The sequence below is a fragment of the Brachionichthys hirsutus genome, chromosome 17 (assembly GCF_040956055.1).
Source record: "Brachionichthys hirsutus isolate HB-005 chromosome 17, CSIRO-AGI_Bhir_v1, whole genome shotgun sequence".
Classification (NCBI taxonomy): Eukaryota; Metazoa; Chordata; class Actinopteri; order Lophiiformes; family Brachionichthyidae; genus Brachionichthys; species Brachionichthys hirsutus.
In genome coordinates, this window is record NC_090913.1 from 3,806,524 (window position 1) to 3,819,669 (window position 13,146).

The 13,146-nt window shown below is 41.5% G+C and overlaps 1 protein-coding gene across 1 annotated transcript in view; it reads right to left on the minus strand.

Annotated features, from left to right (window-relative positions):
- Positions 1 to 13,146, minus strand: part of LOC137906693 (teneurin-3-like) — a 131,489-nt gene that overhangs the window by 38,775 nt on the left and 79,568 nt on the right. The window contains exons 8-16 of the mRNA XM_068750981.1: positions 5,564 to 5,683; positions 4,149 to 4,232; positions 3,938 to 4,062; positions 3,507 to 3,585; positions 3,342 to 3,473; positions 2,852 to 2,953; positions 2,204 to 2,398; positions 1,542 to 1,742; positions 260 to 445 (exon numbers count right to left, since the gene is read on the minus strand). Coding sequence (XP_068607082.1) covers positions 260 to 445; positions 1,542 to 1,742; positions 2,204 to 2,398; positions 2,852 to 2,953; positions 3,342 to 3,473; positions 3,507 to 3,585; positions 3,938 to 4,062; positions 4,149 to 4,232; positions 5,564 to 5,683 — 1,224 coding nt within the window. The remainder of the gene's footprint in view (positions 1 to 259; positions 446 to 1,541; positions 1,743 to 2,203; positions 2,399 to 2,851; positions 2,954 to 3,341; positions 3,474 to 3,506; positions 3,586 to 3,937; positions 4,063 to 4,148; positions 4,233 to 5,563; positions 5,684 to 13,146) is intronic.

Here is a 13,146-nt window from a genome sequence, read left to right on the forward strand (position 1 = left end):
ACACTCATAAAAATCATACGCCCACAGTCTACATCTGTTTCTTCAGGTGATGTTGATGGGATGAAAGCGGCAGAAGTCACTCGTGGGTGCAGCGCGGACTGGATGCTGCAGCTGCATAGTCCATTTATATAAAAACAGTGAGTCGTTTTCATTTTCTTACTCAATAATTACCTTTGAGAGACAAATAAGAAGCGTATCATGCACTCTCTGGTGTGTGTGTGTGTGTGTGTGTGTGTGTGTGAATGCATGATCCACTCACCAATATTGCAGTGCTCCCCTGTCCATCCCTGGTCACACTCACACTTTCCCTCCTTGCACACACCGTTCTTGCTGCACAGCGGGTGGCAGGCCTTCTGGCCGCAGACGGTCCCAGTCCAGCCCTCTTCGCACCGACACACGCCGCCATAGCAAACGCCACGGCTGCCGCAGTCCACTTCGCAAACCTCTGTCGGAGAAATGCATATGCAAACGTAGCCATCTGCAAAGTGTCGCTGGCAGTAGAGAACAACTTCCTGCTAGGATACGTTTTGATATTGCTGCTGTTTTCATATTTAGGAGGCAGAGCAGTTGTCCAATTATTGGATGGTTTGCTTGTTGGATTATAATGGATGGAATATGCATTGAGCAACGACTTTGTGCAGAAATAAAGTGCAAAGACATCTGTGACTTCTCCGTGTCAGATAACTCGACATGATGATCCGTGGTGTCCAAGTATGTGAGTAACAAGTCCTGATTAGGTGATTAGAGTTTTGTATAAAAAAGGTTTATAGGAAACAAAGTTTTTTAATATCTTGCATATCACATCCTATGTGTTTGTTCCTAGGGACTTATATGTATGTTTATGTGCTTAATTACCTCCACCAAAGAGGTTATGTTTTTAATGATGTTTGTTTGCTTGTCAGCAGGATTACGGAAAAACTGCCGGATGGAGCTTGATGAAAAAAAAAAATCTGAAGATGAGTCTTCTCAGCGAGATCCCCATTCACTGATAATGGAGAAAGTATTCACTCACCAAAAATCACAGTCATAAAGGGGTCCGATATGAACTAGCATACAAAATGTCTTCTGGATCTGATCCAGAATGAGGTCAGGAAAATATATTACATTTTAACATTGAAAACTCAATTTAGGGATTCAAAAATCAGTTAAAAATACACAGCAACTCCAATTAACTTTTACTTTTCATGGTTGGTGTATAAAGATACCATGAACAATTTAGAACCTTTTGATGATGATCATCTGGATTATCATGCAGATGATCCACCGTGTGGACGGTGTACATCCAATTAGGAGGGGAATGAGCTGCTTGGCGGAGGTCTGCGCTCTCTGAATGCTTTTGTATTTAATTACCTTTTTTTTCATATCATGATCCTTCCCTAAATATTATGGAAACCACATTCACACTCGTGAAAATGCTGCTAAAAATAAGACATTATGTGGCAAAAAAAAGAAATTACTTTCAAAATGAGGAAAAAAATTCAGATCGAGGGAGATCCTATACATGAACAGATGAATTAAAAGTCAATAAACACAATACACACCTAAAGAGCAGTCCGGCCCGGTCCAGTTCTGCTCACAGGTACAAGTGTTGGTCTCTGTGTTGTAGGTGCCGTGACCGGAACACTGGTCTGGGCACATGGCCTTGGCGATCTCACAACTGACTCCGCCCCAGCCTGGCTGACAGTGACACTCACCGTGAATACACACCCCATGTCTGGAACAACTGGGTTCAATGCAGTCCACTGAAGAGAGAGAGAGAGAGAGAGAGAGAGACAGAAAGACAGAGAGCGAGCGAGAGAGAGAGAAGTTAATATATGTACTCAGTATGCATGTAAATCATTTTTGCAAGTAAAAAAAAGAAGTAAATATCCCTTTTACAGAAAGTTTTAGGCACACCTATCATATTAATTATAGTTGAGCTGCAGTACTCACTGAGAATCAATCGATTAGATCAGTCAATACTTATTAAATACTTACTAAACTTTAAGTTTGTACCTTTTTGTACAAGCGTTTTTGTACATGACACATTTTTAGATTCAAAAAAAGAAAGAAAGTCCCACAAAATGAAGCCAGAAGGACTTTCAGCTGCATCGGGCAGAGAAGTGGTCATTGTTAATGTCATTAAAGAGCAGCCATCAAGTTTCAGCATTTCAACAACACGTACTGACACCCCTTTGTGTCTGCTGGATGCAATTAGGCTCACCGTCTTCACAATTTTCGCCCTTATAACCGGTATTGCAGATGCAGGCCCCCACAATGCAGATGCCGTGTCCGCCACAGTTGATGTCGATGCACTGGTTGGCCGGCACGTCGCACTCGGTACCTTTCCATCCACTATAGCACTGGCACTGGCCTCGAGAGTACTGGCCGTTACCGCTGCACAGGACTGGACAGGAAGCTGCAGCAGAAACAGACGGGAAAATGGACCGGAGTCCCTCAAATGCTCCAAAAATGTCACCTTGTATGTTTACAGTGTCTGCAAACAACAATCCACATCATTAGTACGGCTTTTGTGACATATCTCTCTATCCTGATTGTACGTATTTCCTTTGCTCGTCACAGACGGCAAACAACGGCTCTTTTATGTGAAGGCAATTCTGGCTTTATTGGGAAGCCCTGCGCTGACTGGTTGCGTGACAGCTGAATGAGAATAATGTGCAATGAAGTCAGATAAAGAATACAAACCCTGAACATGGCAAAAACGCATCACAGCACAGGCCTTCGGTGATAAAACGCTCTCAAACCTCTGGACAACGCAATGTCATTGCACAGAGAAACAGAATAATGGCACAGCACAGGCGGGCGCAGATCCGCCCGCATGTCCTGCCTCTCGGTGTGTGTGTGTTTTAACCTCTAGAGCAGTCCGGCCCCAAAAATCCTGGGAAGCAGTGGCACAGGCCCGAGAGGCAGTCTCCGTTTCCATGACAGTTCTGAGGACACTCCATAATCGACTCTGATTATAGGAGGGAGGGAGACAGAGATGGGGGGGTGGGGGTGGGTAAGAGTAAACTTAAATGGGAATGCTGAATATGTAAATGAATACATTCATAGTCATACACAAAACAACACAGGCCCTCTGTGGTTGCCGTAGTTACAGCCAATCAGATCAACACATGCAAACTTCCAATTACATCGCTGCCTCTCATCTCTCTCTCTCTCTCTCTCTCTCTCTCTCTCTCACACACACACATGCACGCACACACACTGAATTAAATTAAATGCTTCAGTTAGCAGTAGCCTGTAATTTACGCAGCACATTTCTCTTCCATATCACCAACTGTTTTATATTTATACAATCGATAAAATCAGTACATTTATTATATAACAATGTTGTTCCCCACCTATTAGAATGGTGTTGTAGGACACTTGTTCGGTGCTGCGTCCGTCGTTGTAAAATGCCACATGCCAGATTCCGGTGTCCAGGAACTGGATGAAGCCGGCATCGTGGAGGTTCACTGAGCGGGCGTGTCGAGCTCCTCGCTGCTCCTCCTCGTGTGCGCCGGCACGTCCTGAGTCCATGTCGCTGAGCGCTCGCTTGTCTTTGGAAATGAGGCGGCTGCCATCCAGAAGCTCCACAAAATCATACTGGAAGAAGGACAAACACCGTGACAGTACAAGTACCTGAAGTCCATGAATGTAAACGCTTTTCAACTTGTCGATGTTTTATTGCTTTGAATACAATGGGGGGGGGGAGAGATGTTTTTCTCTCTGGACTTTCATCTGTTTTCCTAGATTTACCCCACAAATCCGTTGGATTGAAACGTCACATTGGTGAAAGTGTGTTCTTTCCCACTTTCTTTCCAAAGAGTTAGCGTTGGAGTTTCAGAACGAATACAATAATTAAATATAAAAATATGGGAAATATTGAAAATGGGTCCCACAACCCAGAACAAAGCCTTTGTGTTAAACTTTCCAAACATGTGTTTGTGTGGCTAACCTGTGTGTGTGATGGTGGTAGGCCTTTGCGTCCGTACACCCCGACAAGAGCATCTCTCTGCACCGAGATGTTGAATTTTAAGAACTGAGGTTGGTCGATATAAAGCTGGGATCTCCAAAACACTCCTTTAATACAGAAGAAAAAGCATAAAGAAACAAACATATATATCACAGACCAGACAGTTGTGTAAATGTGTGTGTGTGTGAATAACCTGGCGGTACGTCTTGTGTGGCTCGCCTGCCCACATCCACTTCTCCTGTGTCTATGGTGTTGTTCTCCAGAAGAAATAATTTACCTGCACAGAAAGATTGAGGAATAAAAATTCACAGTCACTTCGGAAATCATTTAGTTCCTTTCATATTGTTGTTCTTCCTCCTCTTCTTGTCCCGTCAGGCGTCGCCACAGCAAATCAACCTTCTAGTCGATTGCATGCGTGATTCTGGCAAAGTTTTATGCCGGATGCCATTCCTGCCGCAACCCTCTGCATTTATTCGGGCTCGGGACCGGCACAAGGGAGACACTTGTATTAAATATTAATAATAGTAAATAAGACATTCCTCCATTATATAATTCTGCAATCTGACCTGCATTTATTTCTGTAATGACGAATCAGGATGTGTCAGATAGATAACTGCTGCTCAAAGCTTGTCATTTTCATTGGCTGGGGAGGTCATAGCATTATACTGTAGCAGCTTAAGAAATTACATTCAGGCAATTAACCAACTGACTCTGAATGTGTGTGTGTGTGTGTGTGTGTGTGTGTGAGAGAGAGAGAGAGAGAGAGAGAGAGAGAGAGAGAGAGAGAGAGAGAGAGAGAGAGTCAGTGTGTAATATTTAGGTGAGTTGTTATACTAATATAAGCTGCATCAGCCCCTATCGTCCGTTTAGTTTGTACAATCTGCAGAAACTAAGAAACTTATATTAATCCGAATGATCTTATTGGTCAAAGATCAGCTGATGTTTTATTGGCTTGGAAGCATCTTCATAGCTCCGTCAATGGTATGGAACATTTAGAGCTTGGCGTTTAATCTCTAGAGGAATGCAACAAGACTGATAACACTACTGTACATGTACTTGTAAACTATAAACCACTTGCACAGCACTCAATGCTACTTTAGGGCAATGTAACATTAACCTCTGTTATATTTGAATGTTAATGCTGCCAAAAAGTGAAGCAGACAACAAACTGCGTTCTGGTAGACAGTCCGTAGGAGGGTGGGAAAATGTCTCTTTTACAACAAGCCAATAAATATTCATGCATATGAACTCCGCAGGGGACGAGCAAAGCTAGTTGCACTTTTATAACTTTAGAAGGATGTTTGAAAAGAATCACAGAACTAAATCCTTACAGAAAACACAAAACCCTGGCATGTAAGCGGTGAATTAAAGGACCTCAAGGGGTCTCCTGGACATCATCTGACAGCATGTCTCTGGAATCCTCTAGTTTTTGACCAGTTAGTTTGGTTCGATGCCCACTTATACAGTTTGTACATAATGACTGCGCAGTCGTCACTTATTATAACAGCAAATCAGGATCACACGACCTCCTGCAGTGGATGAGCATAAATCGGAAGTCGTGCTCCTGGTGGAGAAGACGGACTCACGGTGGTTTCGGCATGACCTCACCGTTGTCTGTGGACACCGTGAAGGTGTTTGGAGTTGTATCTCTCGCCACGCCTCCATTTTCAAACGCCCCATACGCTTCACTCTCCTGAAGCTGCCAGTTTAGACCAAAGAGGTGCATCGCTGAGGAAAAGGAAACATGAAAAAGCTCTGTGATAAGGAGAAGAAGAGGACAACAGGCAGGCTAGCACCGTGTGCACATTTAAAACAAGGCAGAGTGAAAGAGAAAGCAAAGGGAACGATAAGGCAAAGAAGGAAATTAATGTCAAGCAAGAAAGGAGAATGTAGGAAATATGGGTGAGGGTAGCAACAACACAAACAACAACAATTCTATATTATATAATCATTCTAAATACTTATTTTTAAGATAATAAAAGAGTGAACAGTGGCAATATGAAGAGGACAAAAGAAAAGGTCAGGACAAAAAACTCTCTCTCTCTCTCTGTGTGTGTGTGTGTGTGTGTGTCATTGAGCTTGTAAATAATCTGTCCACTTTACAGCCACCTTGTGTTTCTTACTTTTACTGTGAGGTGGCTGTCGTCGTATTTTGAACAGCTCATGTTTTGTCCCTTGGGGTGACATTGAGACATCTTCTCTAGGGGGGGGGGCTTGGGATCCTTACTGTGCCCAGGTCTTCTCTCGCTTCTCTATAGTGTGACGTAACACTACCCCACAATGCAACGCCGCTGGCCATATTTGTGGGCAGCGTTTACAGAGACATGATAATCAGACCACGCGTCATTTCCCCCCAGAATTCACTGGGCATTCACTTTGCGTTGAATTTTGTAACATGGAGACACGAATGCTTTTACTCGTTACATGGAGGAAACGGCCGTGATTGTGGGCAAATATCCTCACAAGATCGACAAGTCCAAGTGGAGCAATGATCACTGATCCTGTGTTCCTGAATCTGATATGTAGATCTGATACGTTAGATTGAAGATGTTTCACCTCTCATCCAAGAGGCTTCTTCAGTTCTGAGAGACTTATACTCCTGTTGGAGCAGAAAACAAAGAACAAAGAAGAGACTGAAACCACCAAGGCAATCAGACTCCCCAGGAGTCGTCCCCCCCCCCCCCCTACCAAAAGACTCCCTGTAATTTTGAGTCACTCTATTCGTTATGGCGTCTCCAGTTTTATGCTGACTAAGATAAAGAACTGCAGAAGAGGCATTTTACAAAATGAATCAGCAAAGCAAGCAACATGGGAATTCGGTTTAATGTGAGGTCTCGTCATCCCAGTGCAATTGGATGGTAGAATCTAATAGTGTAGGCTGTTGTTTGAAGTTTACAAAGATGTATCAGTGTCTATAAATTTTGATGCAATACTGAAAAACACAAATTTGAACAGAACAGCTGTATGCTCATTACCACTGGAAAGCTCACTGCCATGATGTGAGATCATAAAAGGATGTCCACTTTTTATGCATTGTGCCTTTTTTATTTTCATTTTATTTTTGGTTGACGAATACTAAACTGACCCCAATTTGATTCTCTTTTGTCCCAGGGCCTTTTTTCTATTTTGGCTTTCAGATGTTCAAGAGGGTTTTGTTAGACTGTTTGACAAGTGTCTCTTCAGCCAGGCTGCTGCTTTTCCTTCTTTGATGGGGGGGGGGTCACTACTCACTAGTGAGAATTCCAACCATTACTAGCCTGTCCAGTGTGGCTGTAGTTTCACAATTGCCTCTTCATTGAATGAGGGGGCACAATGTTCAGACCCATCGATGCTGAATACACCAGGCTGCATTCGTCATCGTTGCATTGTGCTCAGGTGAGCTTAAACCTCTCTGGGGCGCAAACACAGTGAAACTCAGTGAACTCGCTTCAGAACCGTTCACCTCATGAGCTTTTTTAATTTAGGGCTATAGGAGCTTTTTTCGAGGGGATCGGATTGAGAATATGAGATTCTGAAGACCACTGTTGACATAATAATAGCTGTTATCATGTGACAATATTCCTAGTCTTCAAATACGATCATTTTCTCAGCAGCCAGAAAGAATAAAAGCGTGAACCTGTTTGTGTTATTTCGAAGCACACAAAGATGGCAGATTAGATTCCTCATGTGTTCACAGCAGACACTGCGGAGAGTCAAGTCAACGACCAATTACTGATTCAACTTGGGAGCATTTAGTGAGAGAAACCCCTGCTGTGGATTCCACCCCACACACACTAACACGCACTCGAACATACCGATTATACACACACACGCACATCTCTCACCTCATTAAATTAGAGCCATGCTGTGCTAGCCTGTTACCCACAAACCCCTGGTGAGGACAGGAGCAAAGGGTCATGGGAGAGTGCTGGCTAATCAACAGAAGTGTGTATGTGTCTGACATAAGTGAATTAATGGCCATTGTAGGAAATTTAGAATTGAAGGAACATTTAAAATATATTCAGTTGCCTCAACTATAATAGCGCTAAGGATGATAGTGCAAATATATATACAAGACCCATCCTGAGGTTGTGTATAAATATTTGTTATAATCTGCAAACATAATTATTTATAAACTGTAGATACTATAATAAAAAAATGTCCTGCAGGATAAATCGTTGGATCAATAGGGAACGCTCTATCCCTGTGCGTTCAAAGCAGGGCTGGGATGAGCAACCTGGTGAGCAGCTTTGCTTCCTCACCGGGAGACGTTACAGCATCCCAGAAATGTGTTGAGGACATGAAAGGTTGTTAACAGTTGGACGCAGTGGCTCCACTTCTTCCGGTGTTTTGGGGTTTTATAACTGTAATATCAGACAGAGCTACGGAAAAAAGCCTCATCGTTTGAAGACAGAGGACCAAGAAGAAGAAATACTGCACATTATTTCTGTGTATTTCTGTAAAAAATAAAATGCACAGATGCTGCTAGAGCTGCCTTCATGTGGTGTTACGAGTATTTGGAAAAAGTTTTATTCCTGATTGAAAAACGTTGACACAAGTTAAGGTAGGCATGAGCTGTAGCACAGTTTGTTCTTGTTACAGCAATCCCAGATTATACTGAAGTCAATTCTATGCCACTTACGGATTCAGGAGAATACCTTTTCATGAAAAATGGCAGATGGCTGTTATGTGAATGTATTTTATTGAGAAATGTTGCTCTAGAATTTATGCGGCAACTGGCTCGTAACAATCTCGACTGGAGACAGTCCTTATATCCTCAAAGTTATTTGTGCTGTGTAGTACTGAAACATTTGTTACTATAATGACAATGAGATGAAAGAAACTCATATATAAAAATGACATATATATTATATATATACGTAAAAGAAACATTTGAAAATGTTTTGGCTCATGGCAAAGAGGAGGGTTGGACCGATGGCAAGGTAACTTGGGTTCTAATGATGCACATGGAGGAATATAATTAATTCTAGATGCAGAAAAACAATGAAAATAAGCAGAGAATTCTCATTTAATTTATAAACTAATAATGAAGGCAAAAAGAAAGCATTCAGAAATGCCAAATCATCTTGGTGAAAAATATGCACCAGAAAGTGATTAAAAAAAACCAAAAGACTGAATAAATTAATTTTGGGGCCAGCATGAAATCCATTGGAGAAGGACATTTAAAAAGATATCTTAGTACTAAACTGCAATTCTTATAAATTGCATATTAGAAAAAAAAAAATCAAGTTGTTGAATTAAAAATAAAAATTGAATACACCAGGAACCTTGAAGGCACCTCTCGAGTTCTTGGTTGTTGAATGTGGAAAATTGTGCGTTTTTGACTTACGTTCCAGAAAGTAAATGTGTTAGAAAAATGGAGGGTTGGACAGAAGGCATTCCTGTGTCTGCACTTTGTCTGGGGCATGCCTTGCCAAAACATAGAGGCTGTTGGATGCAGGGCTTGTCATCACATAGGTTTTATTTACCTACTTATAAGACAGTCTTGCATTAGAAAAAACGACAAGGAAAAAAAACCCATCAACTCAAGTCTGGATCCTCCCGTTAGCGGCTACACTTACACAAGAGCATGTGCAGCAGCTAGTTTTGCACAAGAAAGATTTATTACATACAGATTGGACAGCTATCTAATAGAATATTGAAGTAACAGGGGTGGGCTGCGGGACAGAAGGTTTATGAGATACGACTGTTGAGCATTTGTGGGAATTCCAAATATGCAGACATGCACACAGGTGCATCTCGAAAAATCAGAACATCATGGAAAAGTTAAATATTTTTTGGCAGTTGTGCAGAAAGTTAAAACTGTCACTATTCTATATATAATATATATACATTTCAGCCTACACCAAAAAAACCAGTAAATTGTATCTCAAATATATTAGAATATTTCATGGGAATCACTGTTTATGCAATATAAGTACCATGCATCTATCAGTCAGTTGCAGTGCACACTACCTCAATCACTGTGAAAACTGCTGACTTGACAGTTGCCCAGTAGACTCTCATTGACAACCTTTACAAGAGATGTAAGCAACAGGCAATCGTAGCTGAAAGGGATGGCTGCTGTATGGAAGCACATTCATGGGACGTTGACTGGAAGGGCAAAGTGTGGGAGGAGGTGATGAGAAGATGGTCAAGCTAAGAAGACTCATGAACTTGAGGAGGAATGACAGAGTGGACTGACGGTGGAGTCAAAGCACCAGCAGAATCGCCCCTGGGCTATCGAGAACTAGAGTCGGACCATTGTTCAGTGGTACAATGTTGTCACATGAAAGTACATTTTGCATTTCATTTGGAAACCAAGGTTCCGGTTTCTGGAGGTGGAGTGAAGAGACACAGAATCCAGGCTTCTTGACTCCAGAGTGAAAGGTCAACCCAATCCATCACAGCCAATGATGGATTGGGATGCTGATTTCCTTTTTCCAAAGGACTTGGCATCTTCCCACGGAGCAAATACTAATCAGAACTGGTCTGCTGACCGTGGCGTTAATGTGCTTGGCATTAACTCACCTGACCTGAACCCGGTGTTTTGTCAAGAGAAAGCTGAGACAGGTCGGACCCACAACGCAGATGAGCTGAAGGCGGCTATTAAAGCAGCCGGGGCTTCCAGACACTTCATGCAAAAGTAGTATTACATGCGTTATTTAATTAACTTTCCAGAAGTTTGACTTTTGTTATTAGAAACCTTATTTTTTAAAATGAAATTCTAATATTGTGGGAGACCAGATTTGTGGTATTCAAGATATATAAAAAAAAAATGCTTGAAATATTTATAGTGAAATTAAATCAATGTTGAATAATAATAAGTCTTACTGTTTCTATTACATTACGGGAAAAATGAACTTTTCCATGACGCCCTAATGTATTCACACACACATATGTGCAGACAATTGGTTTAAAAAAACACATTATTGTTTATTTTACCGTGTTAGAAATTACAGCAAATGACGATCTCGAAAAGAGCAGTTAATTCAGAATTCATGTCCCATTTTTGTTAAATCCAGGTGTGTGTGTAGCTTTGCTAGATCAACAAGAACACAAGTCTCCACTGAGGGTTAGGCATGTGCTCATTAGCCGGCGGTCCCTCTGTTCCACCATCAATCAATCCTCCGTCAAATGCAGCATTTTCAACTGAGCGGGACGTCTGCTGCACATCCCTCTGTAAGCGTATCACATGTTTAACATCTCACATGTTTAGAACTGTGGCTGTGTGGGTGTGTGTACACCCTCACATACTGCGGTGGGATGGATTCATTGTAGTTTGTGTATCAAGCGTTGATGTGTGGGAACCATAAAATCCAAGTATACTGCTGCTTGAATATAAAAGAAAAAACTCTATAATGATGGTGGATGAGGGACCTCATGTAACAAATACACACACACACACACACACACTCACACTCACACACACGCATGCCTGCCTGAGGCAAATGTTCTTCAGGTCCAAGGACCATCTCTGCTGGTGCCATAATTGCTTCTGTTCATTGTGGGAATTGATGGATGCCACTCTTCCTCCCCTCTGACTCTTTTATTTCTATCATTCTCTTCCATCGCTCGCCGGGCTTTTTAACCACCGACACACAATTTAACAAGGAGCAAATTGCTTTGACAACGATGTTGCCGCGATGGAAAGAACCAGTTGTGTTTTTCTCGATTACATTCAAAATGTAGCCTCCTTGGATTTTATTGAGCTCTTTCTTTCTTGTCGGGTCGAGTCCGAGGTTTACATTCAAATATGAGTGCCATGATACGTGTGCGTATTTCACATTGTTCTCGTGAGAGGAGAAAATTAATACTTAAAATGGGAAATGTCTGACTGCATTATCTTATAAAATCGAATTGAACTCATTATTAAATCTAATTCCCTTCACAACTGTCCATAAGTGAGACACGAAGCCAGACTCGATGCTTTCAGTGACATAAAGGATTATTATTGGGCCTTATATTTTATTTCAACGACTGCCAACATTGGTAATCACACACAGTAAATGTTAACACTGTAGGATGAAGTCGACTTCCACTGAAACAACCAGAGTATATGTTCTTCCTTATGCTGATTGAAGTTACAGTGAAGGGGAAAAATAATCATCTTATTTATTGAAGATCCGTTAAATAGAGATTTGACATTAATATGGGTTAGAAATGTATAATTTATTCACCAGAGAGGCTCAGCTCGTTAAGGCGGTGCATTTGCAGAATAACATATGTTGTATGTTCCATTATTACCGCCGCCGAGGACGTTACGTTTTCACCGTCGTTGGCTTGTTTGTTTGTCTGTCTGTTAGCAAGATAACTCAACGGGTTCTGGACGGATCTTGACGAAGTTTTCAGTAAATGTTGGAATTATTCCCAGGAACAGTTGATTAAATTTTAGTAATGATCCAGAAGAGATCCTGGATTCTGGATCACTTTTAAAGTTTTGGTAACGTTGCAAAAACATTTGTTTCTCAATATCTCAGTTGATTATTAACCAATGTTTATGGAATTTGACACAGTCATGTAGAGTCGGGACCTCTATCTTAATAACGAATTTCATCCGGATCGGATCCGGATTGTGGATACTGTTGTGATCAGAATTTTCCCATTTATTATAATGGAGACTTTTTCCAAAAAAATCACATCTTGTAAAATATCCATTTACATTTTCACAACAAAATTTTGTTTTTGGACGCTTTCAATAATGTCTATCTTTTTACCTTCACAAAGGTCTTTTAGTTTTTGCTGACCTTTACCGAGACGCTGTGGAATTAGTAGTGGTCAAACGGGGGTGAATGGCGCAGTGGGCTGGCCTCAGCTCACCTGCACACCGGGCTTCTGCACAGTGATTGAAGGATAAATCGAAAGGCTGAGTCCCTTTTTGATTGACAGCTCTTTTCAAATACACTTGAGCATTGGGAGCACATTCTCGTCAAGGATTTGTTTTTACAAACGAAGTAGAAAAACTAACTGCAAGTAACATGGTGCAAAAATGAAAACCAAGTTTGCAAAGAATTACTGTAGAATTTGCTCAATTTATTAGCCAACATAGTACCTATGGTATATCCTGAGCAGCAGCCTGGATATCTGATGGGCTTATGAAACCGCAGAGTGAAAACCGATGCACGCAGCAACACAAGTAAACGATACACAAAACTGCAGAGAGGAAGGAAACTGGAGAAGATTGGAAGAAAGATGAAAGAAGTCTAAATTAT